Below are 25,382 nucleotides of genomic sequence, written 5' to 3'. Positions count from 1 at the left end.
GAATTACAGGAAATACGCTGAGAGATCGAAAGAGAAGTGAAGACATTAAAAGAAAATGTAACATACAGTGTATAAATGAATGGACACAAAATAAAAAAAGAATGGAATAACCACATAAGCAGAATGGAGGAGACCCGTGTCGTCAAAATAGCAAGAGATAAGTCACCAATCGGCAGAAGTATCGGACGACCGCGCAAAAGGTGGAGTGAAAACCTTCCATAGAGGTATTAATCCACCAATGAACAAGCAGAATTGCTTATAAAAAGGAAGAAGATAAATTTAATTGGAAGAAGGGGTGGCAAGGTTATCTGAGACTGAAAAAACGTCATTATCATCAGGTTTTTTTAATCCACTGATGGGCGTAAGACTCTCCTGTTTGTACTTAAAGTTATTATGCTGTTTATAACCAGTTTTTTAATAAACATATAACTGAAGAAATTATTATCATTAAAAATAATATTCACAAGTAGTAGTCGTCAATATTCAAGTAAGCGAAGAAGATTTACATTAGTTTTTTATTACACTTCACAATTTGGCGTATGATTGTCTTTACTTGAGACTTCTAATGCTGAGCTATTGTTTTGCACGCAAATGATTTTTCTTTTAAATGAATAACAGGTTTCTTTCACAGAATTTAATGACTAAGAAAGTAAACATTACAGTACCTTTTTTTTTAGTATAATGAAAAACAATATTCTTGAAATTCGTATCTCGCGTAGGTGAATTTAGCCTACCTGCTATACGGTTTACTATCCCCTTATCTTAGATAAGACAATTTCTATCATATAACTCAGTGTATTTATCCTTATTTCATTAAATGTGTCATTAAAAGATAAGAGTATTATCTCGTTCTAGCAATTCTTGCAAACACTCGAGTACGAACTTTACTAACCGTAGCTACTTTTTTTGATGTGATCTTTATGTTGCGCTCATCAGTAGTGCGCCAGTTTGTAGTGCCAATTAACCAAAATGTGGTTAAAGTACTTTGTTATTTTTGTTTTGTTTAGTGTTAGCATTAAAGGACAAGACGATGGACTTCCACCAGATGTAGAAACTATCGACACCAATGTAAGTAACGCGGAGCCAGATGTAGGGAAACCTATTCCGGTGGAAGATACGCCTAATGGAGTGTCTCCAGTGAATCCAAACTATGGTAAGTATATATCGGGTATTACCTTAACGTCAAATAAAGTAATATGTGTGGAATATGATTACGAAATGTATTAGCTCTTTCAGTAACTAAATTTTAAATAAAATAGTTTATTATTTTTGGAAATAATTCATTTATGTAGACCTATAGTCGATATACGTATCAAAAACACAAGATATGTAAATTTTCAATAAATACGACAGCGTACACCTTTGGCCACACCAATATTAATCCGCTTTACAGGCGCATCTTGGCTAAAGATCTTCAATCGGAATTTCTTTGTTTATTCTCTCCTACTTTTTCCGATAATTTGCAACTCTGCGATTCTTTGTATTGGGTGATTACGGTTTCTCATCTAAACCATTAGGTGCCACACCTAAATTTTCGCTGATAAATCCATTTTTAATTAAATTCTTTGTTATCACTTCACTATCTATTTATCTAGACTTGAATTTTTCATTTCCCCAATATGCATTTATTATTCGTTATTCATCTTTTAAGACTGTTATTCCATTGAACTTTTAGTTACATTTTAATCTGTCTGTGACTCGCTTCCTTCTATTTGTTACATTTTACAACAACTCTCCTACAGGTATCTGTATCTATTTCCTCAATGCTAGGTAATACCCATAGTAGATACTTAAAACTAGCATCTTTGCCAATCATTTTACCATCCAAAATTATATCATATATTTAACAGTATAGTATTAACTCTATATGAGAATTTAAATGAAATTCATGACTTCATCCTCAAATTAATATTCAGATATTCTATATTTTATATAATATAGAATAATCCTGATAATCTTTACACCATCATCATGGTAAACTCATACATGCATTAAAACACATACACCTAGATTCCAAGGGTATTAATTTAATCAAAAATCTATAGAATCAAACAGCAGTCGTAAGGGTGGAAGATAGTGAGAGTACAAATTCAGAGAGGAGTCAGACAGGAATGTGTGCTGTCGCCACAATTATTGAATGTGTATCCTCATCTAATATTGCAGGAGGCGCTATGAGAAAGAACTGAAGGTATAAGGATTGGAGGGACCATAATTAATAACATAAGATATGCAGACGATACCGCAATCATGGCAGAAAATATAGAAGATTTACAAATTCTTATAGAAATCATTAACAGAGAAAGCAAAAAGATGAGACTAACTATGAATATAGATAAAACCAAATACATGGTGATCTCGAAAACCCCTGTTGACAACATACATCTGACATTGCAGGGTAAACCGTTCCGTTAGAGAGGGTTATCAGATCGAGGTTCGTGGAATGTTATGTATGGTCGCTACTGCTATATGGGATAGAATCTTGGAGCCTTAAAAAATTGGAGTCATTAGAAACATAAGTAAAACATAATTAAAATAAAAAAAACATCGTATCTGGGCCACTTACTTAGAAAGGATAAATACTCTCGTCTACACATCATCGTGCAAGGAACAGTAGGGGGAAGAAAAGGCTTAGAAAGAAATCTTGGCTAAGGAATATTCGAATTTGGACTAACCTTAGAGTTAAACAGGATATTTTACATTGCAAAAGATAGGAAAGCGTTTAAAGAAGTAATCGCAACCTTAGTTAGAAAACGGCACAAAAAGAAAAAGAATCTTTAAACCTTTTTCTTCAAGATTTTTTCTCTACTGTTCTGGTCTTTGTTCTTTCTTTGAATATTTTCTACTAACGTCATAAAAGAAGCATACACTAAGGATAAAAGAATTCACTTTGACATTTGTATATTATTATGTTTCCCTTTTATATTAAATAATTCATTCTCTCTCCAACCTGTACACTAGTCATTACTCAATCATGTCAATCATTACTCAGTCATCTGTCCACTAGTCATTACGTATGTGACAATCTTAACATTCGTAACGGAAGCTACTTAGTTATTGAACCATTATTGTTCAGCTTATAAATTTGTCCACCCATATCTCTCTATCCCGAGCACTTTGTATTCAGTTATTACTAATTTCCAGCGTTTTCTGTCGAAGCAATCTTCAGTTTTTAAATCTCTGACGGTTATTGCATCTTCGACATCTTCTCTCCAGGACCATTCTAGTTGTAGAAGTAGATTGTTCTAGTGGACGAAGTTTTCGGTCATCTATCTTCAGGCATTCTCTGCAGGTGTCCATACCGGTTTAATCTTTTGACTCCAATTGTTTCTATTACGTCCAGATCAATTTTCATTTCTCTCCGAATATTGTCTTAACCGTTGTTTTGTAAAGCTGTTGTACTGCTTTTATATATTGTTTTTCCATTGCTACCCAGAACATTAAAAGTGGTACACTATCGTATTGGTCAGATTTATAAAGAATATAGGAGTTGAAAGGTTGTGAGCTACTTTTTTTTTAATTAACCAGCTTAATAGATGATGTATACAAGGATCTGCCTGCATGAAAGCCATTTTATTCTTCTATATTTGTCACGTATTTTTTAAGTTTATTTTTTATTATTTTTCCAGAGTCTTGTGTTATTTTATGACACTTAACCCCCTGTAGTTTGACTAACTCTTTTTTATTTCCTTTTTTGTAAATGTTGTTAGTATGTGCGTTTGTCTCATACTCTGACGTTATTTGATCATGTAGATATTATCACTTTATCTATTTTTCAGGGATATCGTCCATATTTTATCATAAAGAGATATATTTTTAGTTAATGATGTCATCTTTATTTTATATATTATTTTTCTTCTCAAATAGTTGATGGGGCTGATTTGTCTAGAACATTTTTACAGAGCAAGTGCAAAATAAGGCAACTTCTGCTCTCTGTCTTTTAAACATAAATAGTATTATTTTATAAATATTTAATAGTTCAAGTAATTATATTTAATAGTAATTAAATAAAAAAATAATGACACTAATAATCATATTCCACACTTAGTGTAGTTGCATGAATAGTCAGTAATCTAACAATTTTTATGTACATCTATACTTTGTAAAAAATACATATCGCATGTGTAGTGCATGTTTTCTAATCACAAACCATTGTATGTTTTAACCTAGGCAATTTGTGGGGCTAAAATTGTTTCTGATCCATGCTGGGTTTTCATTTTTTTTTACCATAAATGTAACAGTACAACAATATAAATACTGCTATTATATAAATACCACTGTTATATTCTTCTGCCATAATCGACTATAGACCGATTATAGGGTAATTAGATGAATACTGGTACGTACACACATATACACTCTCTTATTAGTCCCGCATCTCTGTTAGAAGGTGTAGGAAATATGCTTTCGTTCTACCAGTTCTTCCAGTATAAGTAAATATTTTCTATGTTATCCTTTAGTAATCCCCAAGTAATTGGAAGTTTCTGTAATAGGACGATAATACTAATATCAACGATCTGCTTCCTTATATTCCTGAGTTTTCTTTTCTGTATTCCTGGTGTTTTTTGTAAGAACACTCGAATTGTGCTTTAATTCTGGTCTCCGTCCCAACTTTATTCAGATTTGTAGCTGTTTGCAGTGTCCTGAGCATCCTTTTTGTAAATAATTTTTGTTATTTATTGGGTCTTTCTTAGTGTGTCCATTCACTTTTCACTTTTTATTAACATGCCCAATCAGCACTGGAATAAACCTTTTTCATTTTCTTGCTTTAAAAAAAAAGGCTTTAAATATTCTGATATTTTCCATTGAAGTAAGTATACCTAATCCCATTGCATAATTCTTCTTCTTTTTGGCGATCAGCATAGCTATCCTAACTTTACTTGCAGTTATTCGGAATAGACCGTTGTAGACGTATTGAACCACTTCCTTAGGTTTTAAAGCCAAGATATTCTTCTTCCTGGTCCTCCCTTTTCAAATACCTGGCACTAAAATGAGTTGCAATAAGCCAAATCTGTATTTATTTCTCATAAAATGGCCAAGATATTCTATTTTGCACTTTTTGATTGAGTTAGCGATCTCGCATTCTTTGCCCATTCTACGTAAGACCTCCATATTAGTCCCACGATCCATCCATGAAATTCGTAAGATGCGCCTGTAACTCCACATCTTGATGGCCTCGAGTTTTCCTAAAGAAGCCTCAGAGAGCGTCCATGCTTCTACTCCGTATAATAGTGTAGAAAAATAGAAAATCATAGCATCTGATGATAGCGATTTTGGTACTAAGGTAAATCGTGACTTCTGAAAAAAAACTTTATCTTTACGAACGCTGATCTTGCTTTCCTTATGCGTTGTTTTATTTCAGTAGAGTGGTCCCATTGACTGTTTATGTTAGTACCAAGATGTATGTAGCTATTTACCCTGTCAATTGACTGTGGGTTTACCAAAAGATGTGTATTTAATATTTCGGGCTTACTAACTACTATGTACTTTGTTTTTGTTCGTATTGAGATCCAGCCCATATTCTTGACTTATATCTGATATGTGCGACATTATCGCTTGTAAACCATCTAGGCTATCTGCAAAAACTACAGCGTCGTCAGCATATCTAATGTTGTTTAGACGCACTCCGTTAACTAGGACTCCTTCCTGTAGTTATCCCAGTGCTCGCTCGAAGATACGCTCCGAGTACATGTTAAATAGCACTTTAGACAGAATGCATCCTTGTCTCACTCCTCTATCTATGGAGATTGTCTCTGTTAACGGTTATAATACTTCTATCCACTTTAATGTTGTCAGTTTGGTTGTAATATAAATGAAATATACTTCGCAAGTCTTCATTAACCAAGCCGCTTCATTCAAGATGGATATGAGCTTGTCATGTTTTACTTTATCAAATGGCTTTTTGTAGTCGATAAAACAGATATATAAATCACAGTTGACATTCCTGCACCTATGGATAATTACTCGGTAGTCTTCGTATGTTTTTGAATTTATTTATTTTTTGGTATAGTTACGAAGGTCCACTTTAACCAGCTTTGGGGAATATTTCCATTTATATATATTTTGTTAAATATAGTCGTTATCCATTTTATTCCTTGTTTGTCCATAAGTTTTAGGAATTGTGTATAAATTTGTCAGTCCCTACAGCTTTACCATCTTTAGTTTTCCTAATAGCTGCCGTGAGTTTTTCAATGGTAATCGGAGGTCCCGTTTGGCATTATATGTCTTCAATGGCAATCTGCCTTTTATCTGCAAATGTTACTTCCACATATTTCTTCCAAGTGTCTAGTCTCTCTTTCATACTTAGTAGTGGATTATCTTTGGTTGTCTGCCAAACATCCAACTCTTCTAGGCTTTTATAAACCTGTAGCTGTTTTAACTTTTTTGTGCATATTGAATAAATCGTGTTTCTGTTGTAATAGCTGTATTTCCGCACATTTTTCTCTCAGCTGTGTGTCCTTAGCCATTCTGATTGCTTTTTGAGTCTCTTTATCTATTCTTTGTATAATGTATTGTCATAATCTTTGACCTTTTGCCTGTTCACACTACCTGACTTACACTCTGTTCTGTGCGTTGGGCTTTGGGTAGCCTGATGTATTTTAGGTTGACACTACGTCGAATCTTTTTTAACCTGACCCTCATTTGCAAATCAGTGGGCTATGGTCTGACTTGATATCGGCTCCTGGGTATGTCTTGACTGATGTAATGCTGTTACGGAATCTTTTATTAATCATAATGTAATCTATTTGATTTCTGACTATGTGGCCTGAAGTATATTGAGGTGATTTTCACGTGTATAATCGTCTGTATGGGAGTTTGAAATAAGTGTTAATAATTACAAACTCTTCTTTTGATACATATTCACTCAATCGGTCTCCTAGCTCATTTCTTTCTCCAAGCCCAAACTGTCCTATGAATTCTCTCGATTGTCCCCTACCAATCTTGGCATTTAAATCACCCATATTCAAGGTTAGATCCTTTTTGGGAAGGCATTTTAAGGTGTTGTATAATTCATTATAGAATGCTTTACTTATGTCGTCTGGTTTGTCAGCTGTAGGGGCATATACCTGGATAATATTAGTTGTTATTGGATAGGTATCATGATGAAGGAGCAGCATTCTTTCCGATATGGCTATAAAGTTTTTAAGACGTCTGTCAGTTTCTTGATTTAATATTATACCTACTCCATTTTCGTGTCTTCCGTTGGGGTTACCTGAATGATATATGTGATAATTGTTTCCATGATGTCTATTGATAGTCTATCCATTATTTTGATTGCATTATGAGTCTTACCGATCTCGTATAGTGTTTTAACATTCCATGTGCAGATCGTGAGGATTTTCTTTGCACTAGATTGGCAAGGATTTCGTATGTTGGCGACCGTCTTGTGATTGTCCTTCTCAGCTGGATCTTTGTATCCGAATCCCATGATCAGTATTATCTTTTCTTTGACTAGTTATCCTATTGCTAATTATACTAGGGGTACTCTCCGAGTCTTTAATGCAGTGATTCCCCGTTGCCTTCTGCATCTTGATGCCGTTGACTATTGTTAATAGGTTCCTCCGCCTTCAAGACTGATTTACCAATCTTAGGACAAAAAGGTGCCTTTCCACTTATCAGCTCATCAGCCCGGAGCGGTTGGTCAGTAAGTGGGGGGATTGCTTATACCGGCAATCACTCAGGTCAATTTTTCACCATATTATTGTCTAGCCTGCAGACCAATGCAGTTGTCCAGGGTGTGGCACGTGAAGCCATAAGTGAGAGTTAGGTGTCTTATGAGGACCAGTTATCAAAAACCATCTCCTGTCTATGACGCTTGAGGTGGTCGTTCCGATAAAAGGTGCTACCTCTATAACACAACCCATACACATAATTGAAGTTATAAAAACATAGATGAATCGCACGATAGGAAAATAATTGATGCTTTCGATATGTGGTGCTGGCAAGGAATACTTCGTGTTTCTTGGACAAAGCACAAAACCAATCACTCAATCTTCCAAGTTGCATGACAAAGTAATGATCATTTTAAGGGACTTATAATTTTGAAAAACGTTGAAGGTCGCAGGAAATAATAATAGTATATAGGAAATGAGGAAATGACTAGAGAGAGAGAGAGAGAGACCCTCTGGTGTAAGATTCATTAGAACTAGAAAATAGTAATTGACCTCATTATCAGAAACAAAAATGAGTTGTCTCAACATGAATGGTTGTCTTCCGTAATATGTGAGTATGTGTGTATAAATTGTACAATGTGTTTATAATATGGTCTTGTTATTGCATAAAGTTCCATGTTTGATCACTAAGTATTTTTTACAAAATATAGATTTTAGAGTAACACTAACTACAAAAACATTTTCTTATTTTTGTTATAGAAGTAGATAAATCCCTAGTTAATGTAAGCAATAGTTTGGTAAATGTGACTAAAAATCCCAGACGGACTTATCAGACAGTTAACAAACTGGGCAAATATTCGACATTTTATGCTGCAGATTACGGTTAGTTAGTATAATTTAGTTAGCCTGCAATGCTTACTAACGCTTTTTCATTTAAATGCTTAGGAAATGCTTGCTTAAAGACGTAAATCTCAATCTTCTATGTAAAATAATATGGCTTATTTATTATGTTGACTACTATGTACGTTTGAGCTGATTTTCTGGTTTTAAATTAAATTAAAAGAAACTAAGTAAGTACTAACAAAATAACTAGTGAAAGCTTTAATAAGTCTACTACTAGAAACAATTTTTACGGATAGTTCTTGGAAATCATTGCAATCTTGATCCCCCGTTTTCTAGTTTCCACAGTCACAATATTTTGGAGAGGTTATTGCAGGTTTGCTCATTTTTTAATTTTGTCTGGAGTACTTCTGATCTAGCCCGCTCGACATCATGTGTCACGTCAGTTCTCTCTCGAAAAGTAGTTGGGGTTACCGTGATATGTCTAGCTTAGTAGTGTCAAAATACTGGTCCCCATAAATAAAATTTATCATATACAATGTAGAAACAAAGATTATAAAAAACTGTCAATTAAATTTTTTGTTTTTTCTTTAACTTAAAATATGTTTTATCACCAGATAACTCATATTTCCCAGTAAAACATTTTCCATAGAAATTGAGATTTATATCATACATGGTTTGCGTAAAACAAAAACATAACATTATCTACCTTTTATCTAAATTTATAGATTTGTTTATTAGCTCTTCAATGAGATATAAAACGACGCCATGTTGCATGGGTGCGGTTTGTGTAAATATGAAGTTAAGCAAACAACCTTTTTGCTTTTTGACTGTTGCTTTAATAACATTTTATACGTTGGGTAACATTTTTTATGTTGTATACAGTAATAAACCTACTGACTCATCTGTATGACTTACTACAAAAATAGTATCATCACTTAAATGTATTGTGTACAGCGTGTTATCGGATATCATTATAACACATAGGAATATTTTTGAGTAAAATTTAACAGAGTTAATTAACAAATTACAAAATATTGTTATATTTATTCAATTAGATTCAAAAAATATTTCAATTCTAGTGGCATATTGTGGCACTAAAACTAATCTACACAAATCTTAATAGAGCACTGCCCTCAGTCACAGCGTAAAATGGTTAAAATGTGTTTCATAGACCTTTTTGTACAACTCTTTCAACAATGTAATAATCGACGATTTTCGTTTAATATTTAAATAACGTTACTCTATTTCAAACCCTCTTCGTATTGCTCATAATTTCAAGAAGCGCGATCAACCCAATTTTTAATATTGCAAATATTAGAATTTCGTAACTAAAAAGGACAGCGTGAAATATGCACGTCAAAAATGTCAAGCACAAAGTTTTTCCTCGTGTATAGATACATCAATTTTAATTGGATTTTTAAAAGGGACATTGCCTGATTACTCAGTTAATGAACCTCTTTAATATTATTAATTAATTTATATATATATATATATATATATATATATATATATATATATATATATATATATATATATATATATATATATATATATCTTCTTCTGCTTCTTCTAATGGCGCTACAACCCTTTGCGAGTCTTAACCTGCTTATGGTTTTAACAACATCCCTCTCGACGTCGTCTATCAATCTTTTACGGGGCCTTCCTCTTGTTATGTTTCCTTGGGGCTTCCATCTTTTACAGCTCGATTATCTGGTATTCTTTCTAGGTTTAGTCTTTGTGACTTTACAAATCTAACAATATCTGCGCTCTGCATTAGTTCATCCAGCTCGTGGTTCATTTTAATTCTCCACGAACCATCGCTGCATTGGGTTGGTCCAAATATCTTCCTTAGTATTTTGCGCTCAAATATTCTCAGTTGATTTTCATCAGTGGTTGAGAGGATCCACGTTTCACATTCATATGTGACCACTGGTCTAATTACTGTTTTGTAGTTTCTAAGCTTAGACTCACGTTTCAGTAACTTACTTTTCATTAAGTCTTTGTATGCATAAAAGCACTTATTACCGCTAAGAATCCGTGCTTGTATTTCTTGACTGATGTTGTTTTTGTCATTTATTATTGAGCCTGGGTAGAAAAAAGTGGAGGCTTATTTGTAGGTATGGTTGTCTACCTTCAGATTCTCATGTTGATTCGATTTTGTGCACTCCATATATTTTGTTTTGCTTTCATTTATATATAGACCAAACGTAGCAGCTTTTCGTTTGATTTCTATAACTTTTTCGCTGAATACCCTTTTGTTGCAGCTTATTATGGCAACATCATCCGCATATGCGCATATTTGCATTGATCTTGTATTGATATTGCCGTTTATATCCAGTTTTCTAACAACAGCTTCTAAAGTTAGATTAAAAAGTGTTGTTGATAAGGCATCACCTTGTCTAACTCCATTTTCAATATCAAAGCCCTGCGTCATATCTCCATCTATTCTCACCATAGCTTTGAAACCCTCCAGACTCATTTGTATAAGTTTAACCAACGTATTGGATATCCCTAACATAGATAGTTGCTTTAACATCTTCTGTCGATCTACTCCATCAAACGCCTGTTTGAAATCGATATACAAGTTGTAAATAGGTATGTTATATTCAACACATTTTTCATGTATACCTCTTAACATAAGTATTTGGTCTATAGTTGACCTCTTTGGTCTGAAGCCACATTGGTATTCACCAATCATATCCTCCGAAAACGATTTCAGGCGGCTGTATATTCCAATATATTCCAGTCGTTTGTCTCCCCCTTTGTACATAGGAAGTATGATTCCTAGTTTCCAATCTTCTGAGATGGCTTCTAGTGTCCATATGCGGTCGATTAGTTTATGGATACGCCTTCATAGCGCATGTCCACCGTTCTTTATCAGTTCTGCAGTTATTCCATCTGTGCCAGGTGCTTTGTTATTTTTTAAAAGTTTTATGACGTTTATCTTTTCTTCCAATGTTGGATAATCAACTAGTTGTTCTGCTGTGTCTTGAATTATTTCTTCATCTTCGTTTTGTTCTTTTTCTGGGTTTAACAGCTCTTGAAAATGTTCCTTCCACCTTTTCATTATTTCCTCTTTCTCGCTGATAATTGCCCCATTTTTGTCCTTGCAAACTGTTGATCTTGTCATGTATCTTTGGGTTTATTGCTTGGTTTTCTTTGCAAAATTTTCTAGTCTCTCTTCTGTTATTATAATCTGTAATTTGTTGTATTTTTCTATTCAACATTTCTCTCTTTTTCCTTCTACATATTTTCTTTGCATCGTTTCTGAGTTCTTCATATGCCCTTCTATTCAATCGGGAATCCCTTTGTAGACATTTCTGTCTAGTTATATTTTTGCTATTTATTACTTGTTGGCAATCTTGGTCAAACCATTCCTCGTTTCTTTTGCTTGAGGTTTCACCTAATGTTTCCTTTGCCATATTTGTAATTGTCGTTTGGATGACATTCCATTCTTCTTCAATGTTGTTTTGTTCTCCTCTTTCATTTAATATTACTTTTATTTTCTGCTGGTACTCATTCTTCTTTTTATGATTTTTAAAAATATATGTATTCCATTTTCTTTGTTAGGCGCCTTTCTCTTTTCTTACCATTGATATTCTTTGTTTCATCTTCGATATAACCAAGAAATGGTCCGAATTGCAATTTGCGCCTCTATAAGTTTTAACACCCGTTACGGAGGTTGCCCACCACTTAGATATTAATATGTGATCAATTTGATTAAATTTATTAGTACCAGGTGTCATCCACGTTCCTTTAATGATGTTCCATTTTTATGATGAAAACACGTACTAACAACTCTTAGTTTGTTTACCATTACCAACTGTGCCACTCTTATACCGTTGTTGCTGGTAATATCATGTAAACTATGCTTACCAAAGGATTCTGCATATATTGGCTCTTTTCCCAGCTTCGCGTTCATATCACCCAGGACTATAACTGCATCTCTCTTCTTTGCATTTTCACATTCTACTTGTAGTTGGTCATAGAATTGATCGGTTACTAGTTCATCTGCTGCTTCTGTTGGGGCATGGATGTTAATAATTGTAATATTATTAAATTTTCCTCTTAGACGTATTTTGCATATTCGTTTATTAACTGGAGTGAAACCCAATACTGACCTGCGGCATTTATGGTTTACCATAAAACCCACTCCAAAGTCCTCCCACTCCTTGTCTTTCTGCTCCACAGTAGTACATACTGTATTCTTTTTTATTTATACAACCATGCCCTTTAAATCTGATTTCTTGGAGGGCTGCTATGTCTACTTCGTACTTCAATAGTTCCTGTGCAATTCTTTGCATTTTGCCTGCCTGCAGCATGGTTTGGACATTCCAGGTTCCCAGTCGCAAATCCATCATTAAGTCCTTATTCCGTAGCTTTGGTCATTGTCCGTTGGTCCGTCCAGTTAGTTCATTGTTCGTAGCATTCGTGATAGCTGAGTTTAAGGTGAACAGGTTGACCGCCCTGACCCTACCTTCCATTGGGGTTGGTTATCCAATCTCCAATAGGGTTGCTCAGGTTTACCGGGGTTTACCCGTGTGATCAAGATCACACTTCTTCGAGGTGAGGATAGGAATTGAGTAGGAGAGGCTAGAGGCGTTATCTGGGAGCAACACCTTGTATTGCACCTCACTACTCCTTTGACATATATATATATATATATATATATATATATATATATATATATATATATATATATATATATATATATATATATCCCCTTCCTACAGGAAGGGGACTGGCTAAACAGGAAAAGAGAAAACGGTTGAGTGAAGGAATACAGTGAAAACTGTGGAAATCCTTGTATATATATATATATATATATATATATATATATATATATATATATATGATAATTAAAAGTTTTAATGTAATAGGATTCCACGTTGACGACATAACCAAACAAAAGATAAAATTGTCTAATTTAGTTCAATTTTTAATCAAACAATGAATGTAAAACATGGAAATCAAAAGAAAAAAATGTTTTTAACAATTTATAAATTCTTAACTGCCGAATCCAAATTTGGTCTTGAAACTTGACATATCGGTTTATCTTGAAACTTTGTCAAGTACTACTACTTTGTCGTAGTACAATTGAACAAATAGTCAATTGTACATCTTCCATTCATTCGGGATACCCATTCCAGAATTTGGAACCCTGTAAAAGCTTTTACATGCCTAGAGGATACATTCCATATATTTTTAGAGTCACTTGGTCATATAAAAAAGTGTTTGCCTACATTTTGCGATGTGATTAACTGAGTATACTTTACCAGTGAGATTTATGTTGTGTTCGGATCCAGTTTTTTTTGTCACGGACGAGTCTTTTTGACACTTCTAAGTCTGGCTCTAAACCGAAATATTTTGTAGTTGTTCTTCTTCTGAGAAGTTCATTAGCTCTTCCTTTGCTATGTATTCCCCAATGACCTAGCACCCATACCAGTGTAACACTGTTATGTTCTGCTAGTTTATCGAGTTCTGATATTCTCGCACTAGCTCATAGTCTACTAAGAAGTTTATTGTACCTTTGAAATATAGTGAATATAGACACAAGTTGAGGATTTCCTGGATAGACCAAGTTGCAAACGAAGAAGTTATACATAGAATAGGTAAAGAGCGCTAACTAGTCATAACCATAAAACGTCGCAAACTATCGTCGATACGACCTATTTCGGACCATACTTACAGGTCAAGTGTATGGAAAAAGAGGTCCAGGAAGAAGAAGAATATCCTGGCTTTATAACCTACGAAAATAATTTAAGTTGACCACTACTAAACTTTTTAGAGATCAACAAAGTCAAAATATCCCTTTTAGTGTTTAATATCCATAACGGATAGGCACCATAAGAAGAAGAGTCCTCATAGCCTCTTGACTATCTGTACCCATTTGGATGTTCGTAAGTTCAAAAGCACTCATATTAATTTCAAGTGCACAATGAAAGATCGTATAAATTTCTGACTGAAATTATGAGGTATATTCTCCTAGTGGAATAAAAAAATTTACAAATCATGAATGTGTTACTTGTGTGAGTCCATTTCAAATAGGTAAAAAAAATAAAATAAGACTTACTCAGAATCAATTTAATTTTACTACCAAAACGACCGGTTTCGCCTTCTACACTTTGCAAAAGCATCTTCAGGTCAAACAGTACAAAGTAAATTAAATGCTGAAATTATAAAAAGCCCATATTAGGGTGCTGTCTTGTATAAAGATAAAGATAAAAAATTACAGTAATTATGCCAATACTACATGTCTCTGTTTATTAATATGAATAAAATTGATTAAGCAGACAAAGTAAAAACCCACAAATTGGTAAGAGATAATCTATTGAATTGTAATAAATTAGTAAAAAACAAAATACTACTTACATGTCGGTACAAGAATTATTAGTTAATGATTCGGGAAACATAGTTCAAACTATCCTGTATTGCTGATGATGGGTGATCTTCGGTTTTTATTGTAACTTTTTGATAATTAGCGGGGAAGTTTCTTGAGGAGAGAGATGTTAACAAATGAAATAAAAATAAAGTATATGTGATTGTTTGTTGAATGAAAGTGATGCTTTATATTATTTAAATTATTAAAATTATTTATATTTATTCAAGAGATAATATGATTTAAAAATGTGTGTTAATTTGTTGAAATTTTTTACAATAAAAGGACAGTTGTATGAAAATGAATGAAATTAGATGTAAAATTTTGTGGGTGTGCAATTTCTTTAACTTGTAATTATTAAATTTGATAATTACAAGTTCTAAGTTATAAGAAAATTGTGATGTCAGATGTGTTAAAATTATTAAAACTAAAACAATTAAGAACACTTAGGGACAAACAGAACACAATTAAAAGTACAAAACAGTCATTAAATTTTAAAAGGGGAGCACTTATTGGCACTACATCATTTTGTAGGAGAGAAACTGGTAAAATTGAGTTTTTTTGTTGTCTATTAGAATTTTGAGAGGTAAATTTGAGTTTTCTTTCTGATTGATTTCTTTTACCTATTTAAACATTTTTACATTTTCATTACTACTGTAGATTCCTGTATCCGTCCTGTCTGAAGTTTTAAAGCTATCTTTGTACCAGGTGCAACTCTGCAATCTGGGCTGTGTGTTTCCCTGCTTCATCCTACTCATGGACATAAAAAGTAACTGGAAAAGTTCTTTAAGATTGTATCTGGATGGAGGTCCAGTAGATCCTCTTAGGTTGCTGTTGGTGTGACCCTAAGAGCCCGTACAGTTCCAAGGCTTGTAAGTCTTTGCACCTTTCTTTATTTGCGAACGGTACTTTTTTACTGTACCTTTGTCCACCATTCCACCCATATGTTGTTGGTTTTACCACTATGGTATAAATCTAATATAATATTTCTGGTATGAAACACTATGTTTATCTATGAGTGCGTCTGACTACCATTACTGTAGTCATCGGTCTTTTGGTTATTCGTTCTATCTGCCGATCATGACCAAACTTCATAAAAGAAAAGATAAGGTCCCCAGCGGACCGCCTCTGGCTACATGTGCTAACATCGTATTCCCAGTAACGTTGCAATTGGTTTGTAGGAGTGTTGTCAAATGCTCACTCTATATCTAGGAATGCACCCAACATCACATTTCAGTATTCCAACCCATACTCCACCCCTGTACAAGATGGTGCAGTGCCGTTTATATACAGAATTCTGCTTTGATTTTTTGAAACAGATTTTTCCTGTACAATTTTGTCAGACTTAGGTATAAAAGCTTATATCTACCCCAAATCTAAGCTAGCCTATAATATTACACACTATTATAGACAACTTTAAAGATGTTTGATAATATTCTGATCAGACTTAATTGATTAGAAATTTTCCTCTAACCTAAATTATGACCAAGAAACTTGGAACTAAAAGCAGACTCTCACCGGTCTACAGCTTTTAATAATTCATTACATAAAAATAATATCTGCATGTGTTGCAAAGCACTATGCTATGCTTTTTACTTTTAACATAACTGTCTCGAAGGGCTTCTTTCTCTTGAGTGTTTTAAACAGACATGTTTTGTAAATGAGCTAGATGTCCTGACTATTGTCGTGATGAAGAAGTTATTTTTCATGGACCTTTGCAAATTTTCTGATGGTCTTATTAACAGTATCCGCTTCTAAATCCCTATGGATATTACTGTGCCTAAGTTACGGAAAATTGACAATACTTCTTAAAACTATATTTTGATATCGCTGGATGACATTTAAATCATTTTTACTGGCATATCTAGTTGCCTTGGATCCATACAGGTTTTATTTTCTCTTAATAAAAGTGTATTTTAATATAGATTGACAGGGTAGGATGTATTGTCTTCCCGATAATCAATACATTTTTTATTCTTGATACTGAGCTTTTCTATTTTCTTTTTAACATGTTCATTTAATTTAATTCGCATTTAGTACAGTTGATTATTGTGTTAACAAAGAATTACAGTTTTCTTATTGCTTCTTCACAATCTTTACATACAGCCAGCACGAGAGTATCATCAGCTAAGGTGGCTATTATGTTATGAACTTATTCAGGGATGAATCCTAAAAACTCTATTCTGAGTGTATTACTTCAATAACACCGTGTGTTTTCTGGGCAAAATCTTGCTTAATTTATATTTAAGACCTTCTTATAATACTGTATATAAAATATTTATCATCACCATCAGCGGTGTTAGGTCCACTGCTAAACATAAGCCTCCCGTAAATAGTTTCATTGCGTCCAACCTTGAGCATGCTGAATAAGCATCGTGTCTAGGTCTCCATTCTAAAATTTTCTTGATCCATCTTTCATCTCCGACTCTGGCAACATGTCCTGATCAGTTCCATTTCAGCGTTGTAATTCTTTTAAACTGCACCTGTAACACCAGTTTTCTCATAACTAATTGATTTTAAACTCTGTCTCGAAGAGATATATTCAACATTGACCTCTCTTTTGCTCTCTGTGCCACTTGTATCTTATTGATTAATTTTCTGGAGAGGGTCAATGTTTCTGCTCCATACGTTAGAACTGGAAGTACACATTAATCAAAGTCCCTTCTCTTTAAACACATGGGAATATCTGATCTTCCCTCAGTTTTCCGTAAGCTGCCCATGTTAGTCCTAGTCTCCTGTTTTTCCTAGTTGAAATGTTTCTGGCCAGTACCAAGTTGGTCATGAATTGTGTTTTGGAAAAATTAATTTTAATGCCAACTCATGTACAAGAGCTCTGAATGTCTTAAAGGAGTTGACATACATGATCTGCGTGGTCTTTAATAAGGACTATGTCTTCTGCAAACTTCAAGTTGTTCAGAAACTCTCCATTTATGTTGACTCCAATATTCTCCCAATTAATGTTTCCCGTGGCACTTTGTAATAAAACGGTGAATAATTTAGGAGACATAGTGTCTCCTTGCCTAATATCCTTATCCAAAGGAAAAAATCTGTTTATGTCGCCATAGTACATTCTCACTGTAACTGTTGCTATATTATATATATTTCGAAGAAGAGTTGTGTACCTATGATCAATACTGATAAATATGTGGTCTCATTAGTCTTATAAATATGTGGTCTTTAATTTAGTCAATTACTTTTTAACCTAGTTATTTTATAAACAGTCTTCTTTTTTTTAAGAAACTTTTCTCAAGAAATCCTACTTACTTGTATTAAGATCTAAGGTCTGATAAGGTCTGACGATTCATCTACGAGACGCTTTCTACTAAAGAAATAAAGTAGCATTATCCTTTTAACATATCTACCAGTTCAACACACAAGCAGCGGTTATGATATTCTGCTCCCTTCTTCTTCTTAACGTGCCTTATTAAGTTCTGAATATAAATTAAACAACAGTGGGCAGAGCACACAACCCTGCATGACTTCCTTTAGCATCTTACTCTTCTGTCGATTTCCCATTAATACGAATGGTCGCTGATTGGCGCCATTTTTCAATGATCCTGACGTCGTGGCTATCAAACTTATTATCTCTTAAAATTTTATTTAACTTATCATGATGTACTATATTAAATGCCTTTTCATAATCAATAAAAATTGCAAATACATCTTTATGTTGATCTCGACATTTCTGTAACAAAACATTCAGTGCAAAAAGTACTTCTATAGATCTCAATCCATCTCTAAATCCAAACTGCGTTTCATCTTGAGCTTCACCACGATTATTTAGTATTCTACTGTGGATGATACGTAGGAATAACTTTAAAGTATTACTCATAAGACTTATTTAGACTATAGTCGCTACAGTATTTCGGACGTTGTTTTTTTTTGTAACGGTATCAATTCAGACCTCAACCATCCTCTGGGATTTCACCAGTTGAGTTAACATGATTGAAATTTTAATGTTTTCTGTGTTAATTAGTTTTGATATACCTATCAGTGCCAAAAGCTATCCTCTTCTTTGCAAACTTTATAGCATGTAGTACTTCTATTTTTAGTATTGCTGGTCCTTCATCTGCACATTAATTATGTTGTTCTTCTGATCTGTCAGAAGTTGTCCGAATCTCTTCTATATTTATCATTATTTTCTACAACTGTATAGAGTGTTTTCTTATGATAAAGGCTATTTCTCCTCTTTTGTGTTTTAACATACTGAATGTATCGTAGTTATATTCTAACTCTTCCATTTTAATAGATTTAACTTCCATCCACTGTTCTGATCTTTATATTTTGCTTCACTACATAATTTCTGCTTTTTCTTATATTCCTTTCGGTTGATTTTTTGTTGTCTTCTCTGCTCCATTAATTTAAGAATTTTGTTTGTCATTCGTTGTTGTTTTTTGTCTGATTCCTTATAGTATTTTTTTCTGTTTTTTATGAGATATCTTTGAACATTTTCCATGGCTGGTTATTTAGATCTTCTTCTATTTGTTTATTTGTTTTTGTTATCCTCTGTTAAGCATATTTATTTTTGATATTTTGGTACTTTTTGAAATTTTTTGAGTTTGAATTTGATGTCAACTATTGATTGTAGTCTAAACCGATATCTACACTAGGATATGTTGTTATTCTTGTCTTGTGTAGTTTAAACCAGGTATTCGTTATTATCATATCATGTTCTTGACAGAACTGGTAAATATATCGCCTCGTTCATTGCTCTCTCCTAGTCCATATTTGCTTATCAAGTCAGATCTTTGACCTTTTCCAATGTTTGCGTTAAAATCACCAAGGATGTACGTAACTTTACTTCTTTTAGGCCTTAAGTATCTGTTTTAACTGATTAAAAAAATATTATATTTTATTGTCGTATTTCTTTTGTGCAGTAAGGGCCTATACCTGAATAATATTTACAATAAACGGTCTGCTATTTCATTAGATTAGTACTATTATGTTACTAACACATACAAATTTTAACGTATTTTTAAACTGCGATATTATAAATATGCCAACTCTGTTCCGGCAATGTGTGTCGTTTTCCCCACTCCCAGAGTAGTACAGTGTACAGTGTGCCTTTGCCCTATTCACGTATTCCCAATCTTAATTCACTTATCTCATATATTATCCTATTCTGGTCCCAAATATTTAAAATATGTAAAAAAACATTAAACAGTGTATACAAACTTTTCTATTTCTTTATTTAATTTTCTAGACAAAATCAATAAGATGACTAGTCAGTAAAATAATAGGTACAACGAAAATGAAAGTTTATGTTCATTAAACAGCCGAAATAGTTCAAATATACTTACTTTGTTTATCTTATGTTACTATTAAGGTGAAACAATCTAGCACACGATAAAACTGTGTAAACTAGACTGATCCACATAAAAATTATTTTGATATTGCTACTACCGTAAGGCGTATATTTTTATTAGTTTAAGAGTTAAAGTCTTCATAATTTTTTTTTTTAATTTTAACGTAATTTCAGTTATATTCAGTTTGAAATGCTAACAATATTTTTGTAGCAATATAAGCAATATAATACTGTAATGTGGGTGTTCTAAATTATCTATGGGAAGCGATCACACGATGGTAAGAGCTAAAGTGGAAATAAATATAAAAAAGAACGAAATAGCATGATTCTTAAAAAAACATCTGTGAAATAGACATCCTTAGAAAATATAGAAAAATATCAGAAAGATATAAAAAGGACTCTAAACTATGATGATGAAATTCCCTGGATACTATCGCTGAATCTCTGGAAGTCTGTATTTAAAATGCAACAGAATAACATTGTACCAAATAAGAAATACTACATAAAATAAACCTAAGAACAAAGATGTTAATGAAAAAAGAAGAAAACTGTCAGTTATAATCACACAGGAATACAAATCAATAAACAAGGAGATAACGAACGAGAAAACATAAAAGACAGCAGAATGCGATAGATATTAAAAATACAATAAAAGAAAATAAATGTCTGAAGGTTCGACGTAGAGAAACGCAAATAGGAAGGAATGCTGTACAAAAGATCAAAAATTCAAAAGAAAATATTGTCACAAACAGAAATATCTACAAACAACTGTATTCGTTAGATGGGCAGGTCACAGAAAGTTTAAACCAAGGGTTAGAAGATATAGCGGACATAAAAAAAATAGATTATATCAGCTCTGAACGAGATAAAAAATAACGAGGCACAGGTTTAGAATGGCATTTTTAATAGAGGCAATTAAAGGAGGTCAAGAACGTATTTTTAAACCTATTTAATAAATGTTTGTTTGAAGGGAAAATTCCGTCGCATTGGTTAAATACTAATATTGTTATAATGTACAAAAGAGGAAACATTACCGACCTCGGAAATTATAGACCTATAAGCTTGCTTAATCATTTATATAAACTATATAGTAAGATAATACCAAAAAACTAACAAATAAAATTGATTACTGACAGTAACTGGTAGGTTTCAGATTAACATACAGAACGAATAACCATGATCTATAATTGGTTTCAAATGAGTGTAGAGTAATAAATCATGAAGTGTCATAAAATTTGCCTGAATTTCGGTGTCGTCATGGGCGTAGGCAAATGGACGGATGTCAACTTCGTCGTCAAAAATTGATGTACCTCAAAATATCATATTTTGGATATTTTGTGATAACCAATTTTATTTAATTTTTCGATTAACTTATTCTTCAAACTCGTATTCCATTATATGGTCATTAAAGCTAATTACATTTTTATTTATAAAAACAAATTCACTTAATAATGTTCTGAAGCTATTTTCTTGTGGCATTTTAAATTAATTAATATTTAAATGGGAATAAGCCACAATTAAAGGTTAAAATACATTTATTGACGTTTCAATTTCCACTTCGGAAATCGTTCTCAAAATACAAACATTACTAATGTTTGTATTTTGAGAACGATTTCCGAAGTGGAAATTGAAACGTCAATAAATGTATTTTAACCTTTAATTGTGGCTTATTCCCATTTAAATATTAACAAATTCACTTCCTTACTGAACGAATAAAAGCATTAGAAGAAACTGATAAGGGTATGACGCACCTCCTAATATTACTAAGAACTAAAATAAATCAACATGAAGACTAATAACGCGTAATGAGGTTTTACTTACACTTTCATTATAATCCCTCTTTTATTTTATTATTATCATTCGACATTCGACATTCGAGTTAGTAATTGTTACTACACCAATTAAACGTACAGTAATATTGTGATATAGAAATAGTGAAAAAGTTATAAAATGGCGACATTTACTCCAAAGAAAAGAGGTGTAAAAAATTCTCCGCTATATGTTAGTGAAAAAGTTATAATTTTAAATGTATATGATTGCATAAAACACGATCACCCTAGTTTGTCTGTGCAAGAAAGTGTTGAGCGATGTGCCCGAATGACTGGAATTGGACAGTCCACGATTTTTAAATTATTGCGAGAAAGAAAGATATCAGGCCAGTTAAGTCCATGCAAGAGAAAATCAGGAAGACCAATAAAAATCTTAGGTGAAGACACCAAACGTGACATTCGAAGAAAAGTTCATTCGTTTTATTTTAAAAAGGAAATACCCACCCTTGACAAAATACTAATGGAGATAAGCCAAGATAACGATATTCCTTTGATATCCAGAAAACTTTTATGGAAAACTTTAAAAAGTATGAATTTTTCCTGGGAAAAGCACAATCGAAAGGCACTATTACTGGAAAGTGATGAAATCATTTGCTGGAGACGAAAATATTTGAGAACTATAAAACAGTACCGCAGAGAGCACAAGAAAATTTTTTATCTTGATGAGACGTGGATAAACGAAGGTTATATAGTCCAAAAAATGTGGCAAGATAAAAATGTAACAAGTGCTCGCCAAGCTTTCATAGAAGGCCTTTCGACGGGTATTAAAGTGCCTTCGGGAAAAGGGAAGAGGCTTATAATTGCTCACATTGGAAGCGAAGAAGGATTTTTAAAAGAAGGTTTGTTAAGCTTTGAGTCGTGTCGGACGGGAGATTATCATGAGGACATGAATTCGGATGTCTTCGAAGACTACTTCGGGGAAATGTTAAAATTTCTTCCAGCTGATTCGGTCGTGGTTATGGATAATGCAAGCTACCATTCAAGGCGCATAGAGAAGGTACCAACTTCAGCTTGGAGAAAGCAAGAAATTATTAACTGGCTGTCAAATAAAGGTATTCAGTTTGAGACGAATTCAATAAAGAAGGAACTACTAGCCATAGTAAAACAACATAAATCTCGCTTCATAAAATATGCCGTAGAAGATGTAGCAGAAAAGTATAAAGTAACTGTGCTACGCCTACCGCCATATCATTGCGAATTAAATCCCATAGAACTTATATGGGCACAAGTTAAAGGATATGTTGCAAGGCACAATACCACATTTAAAATGAAAGATGTCAAGGTATTGTTTGATCAAGCCATTATGGAAATCACATCAGAAAACTGGCAAAAAGCAATCCAGCATGTTTTAAAAGAGGAAGATAAAATGTGGGAACTGGACAACTTGGTCGATCAGGTGGTTGACCCTATAATTATAACACCAGGGGATGATGACAGTTCTTCGGATGAAGACTATAGTGATGTAGAATTGTAATAACGTATCCAGTAAAGTTTTTGTAGTTTTTGTGAATAAATTGATTTAAACTCCCCACAAGTGTTTCAATATGTAAAGTTCATTCGTGTGTGTTTGTGAGTATTTCCCGATTTCGGTTCGTATATATTTTATTGTTACATTTTATATTTTTTTAATAACACTGTTCTGCTGTATTACATTTTTATTTCCTTTAATATGATTTTTAAGAATGCATATTCTTTTGTCAATTAACCCACTAGCGCGCCTCTGGCTCAGTGTTTATCTGTCGATAACAATGGACTAATCCCTTAAAACAGGGTGATACCTACCTGCTCTTTATGAAACGACAGAATTTTGCAATGCGGACGGAATTTATTGACGGATTATTGACGGATTACCCTGTAGCGCTTTTGAATACTTCATGAGATTTTATTACTCTACACTCATTAGAAATAGATTATAGTAACAAAAATTTTGATCTAGAAATGCATTGAATATAACAAACCTTTTTGTATAGTAGAATCTTTGTAGACTTCGAAAAGTCCTTCGAATCGGTAAATCAACACAAACTCTAGCTACTAGATACTTAGTAACAATCCAGTATATTTGTTTACAAGAACGCAATATTAAACGTTAAAATGTCAAATATCTAATACACAAAAAAAATTGTAAGACAAGGTAACACGCTCTCTACAAAAATATGTGTGGCCATCCTGCAAAATATGTTTAATAACATAGAATGGAGATCAGCTGAGATCAACATTGATAGAGTAATGTTAAATCACCTATGTTTGGCAGATGATATTGTATTGATTTCAGGTAATATCCAGGAAGCACAAAATATGTTAAAATAGTTGGAAAAAAACATCTTAAGAACACGGTTTGAAAACAAATATGTCAAAAAGCCAGTTTATGGCAAATTTGGTGACCAATTCTCCTCTACAAATAAATAACTTTTACACAACTTAAGTAGTTGAAGTATGAGATCGGCATCGAAACACAAGTTTCAAAGAATATATCTGGGCAGTATTTGGAGAAATAAACATATATCTAGGCAATATTTGGAGAAATGAACTACATGAAATTTGAAGTTTGAAACGGAAAGTTTTTAGTCAATGTATACTCCCTGTCCTAACCTATTGTGCTGAATCACTCACTATGGCAAAAAAGAATATACAAAAATACATATACCGTAGAGAAAGATCAAAATATCAATGCTGGGAATAAGGATCGAGTTCGAAATCAAGTGATTAGGAAAAAGATGGTGATGCGTCACGCTGTTGAAGCTATTTTGCATCAAAAATGGAATTAGACCAGACATGTAGGTAGAATGACGGATGAGCAGTGGACAAAAATTATAGTGGAATGACGACCAAGACACGAGACGTACAGAAGTAGAGGCAGGTCACCCAGCAAATGAACGAACAACACACAGAACATTGCTGTAAACTGAATAAAACGGACACAAGATGAAGAGAAGACCAGAAGTTAGGAAGGTCTACGTTTAGTAGTGGACAATTTAGGCTTGTTAGATGGATTTTAGGATATCAATACAATAAAAAAATGCTGTTTATCTTATTCAGAGAATCTTATTCAAAAAAGAAGAAAGAACCAATCAGATGTAAAATAGAAATCGATGGTATCGAATAGATGAACAACTTACAGGACCTATAGACATAGGCAGCGGGATAATATAAGGTCTCATTGAGACCTATGCTACTCAATTTATTTATGGATGAAATCATCAAATCTGTCACGAAAGAAAGGGAATACAGAATGGGAAACAAAAAGTAAAACTACTCTATTACGCAAGCGACGCAATATTGATAGCCCAAGATCAAGATAGTCTGCAAAGACTAGTCCACAGATTTAACATAAGAGCAAAATCATTTAATATGACTATCTCAACTTATAAAACTAAAAAAATAGTAAAAAAATATATTTAAAAATTCCTTTATAAAAG

The 25,382-nt window shown here is 33.2% G+C and overlaps 1 protein-coding gene across 1 annotated transcript in view; it reads left to right on the top strand.

The window, feature by feature from the left end:
• The first annotated feature begins 819 nt into the window (after positions 1–819).
• The window catches only part of mesh (sushi domain containing 2 mesh), a 97,122-nt gene continuing 72,559 nt past the window's right edge, over positions 820–25,382 (top strand). Inside the window, 2 exon segments of the mRNA XM_072530060.1 lie at positions 820–1,153; positions 8,370–8,492. Of these exon segments, the coding sequence (XP_072386161.1) occupies positions 970–1,153; positions 8,370–8,492 (307 nt within the window). The 5' untranslated portion in view covers positions 820–969.

Source organism: Diabrotica undecimpunctata, chromosome 4 (genome assembly GCF_040954645.1).
Source record: "Diabrotica undecimpunctata isolate CICGRU chromosome 4, icDiaUnde3, whole genome shotgun sequence".
NCBI lineage: Eukaryota > Metazoa > Arthropoda > Insecta > Coleoptera > Chrysomelidae > Diabrotica > Diabrotica undecimpunctata.
The sequence above is the reverse complement of the archived record's forward strand: the minus strand, read 5'-3'. Positions and strand labels throughout refer to the sequence as shown.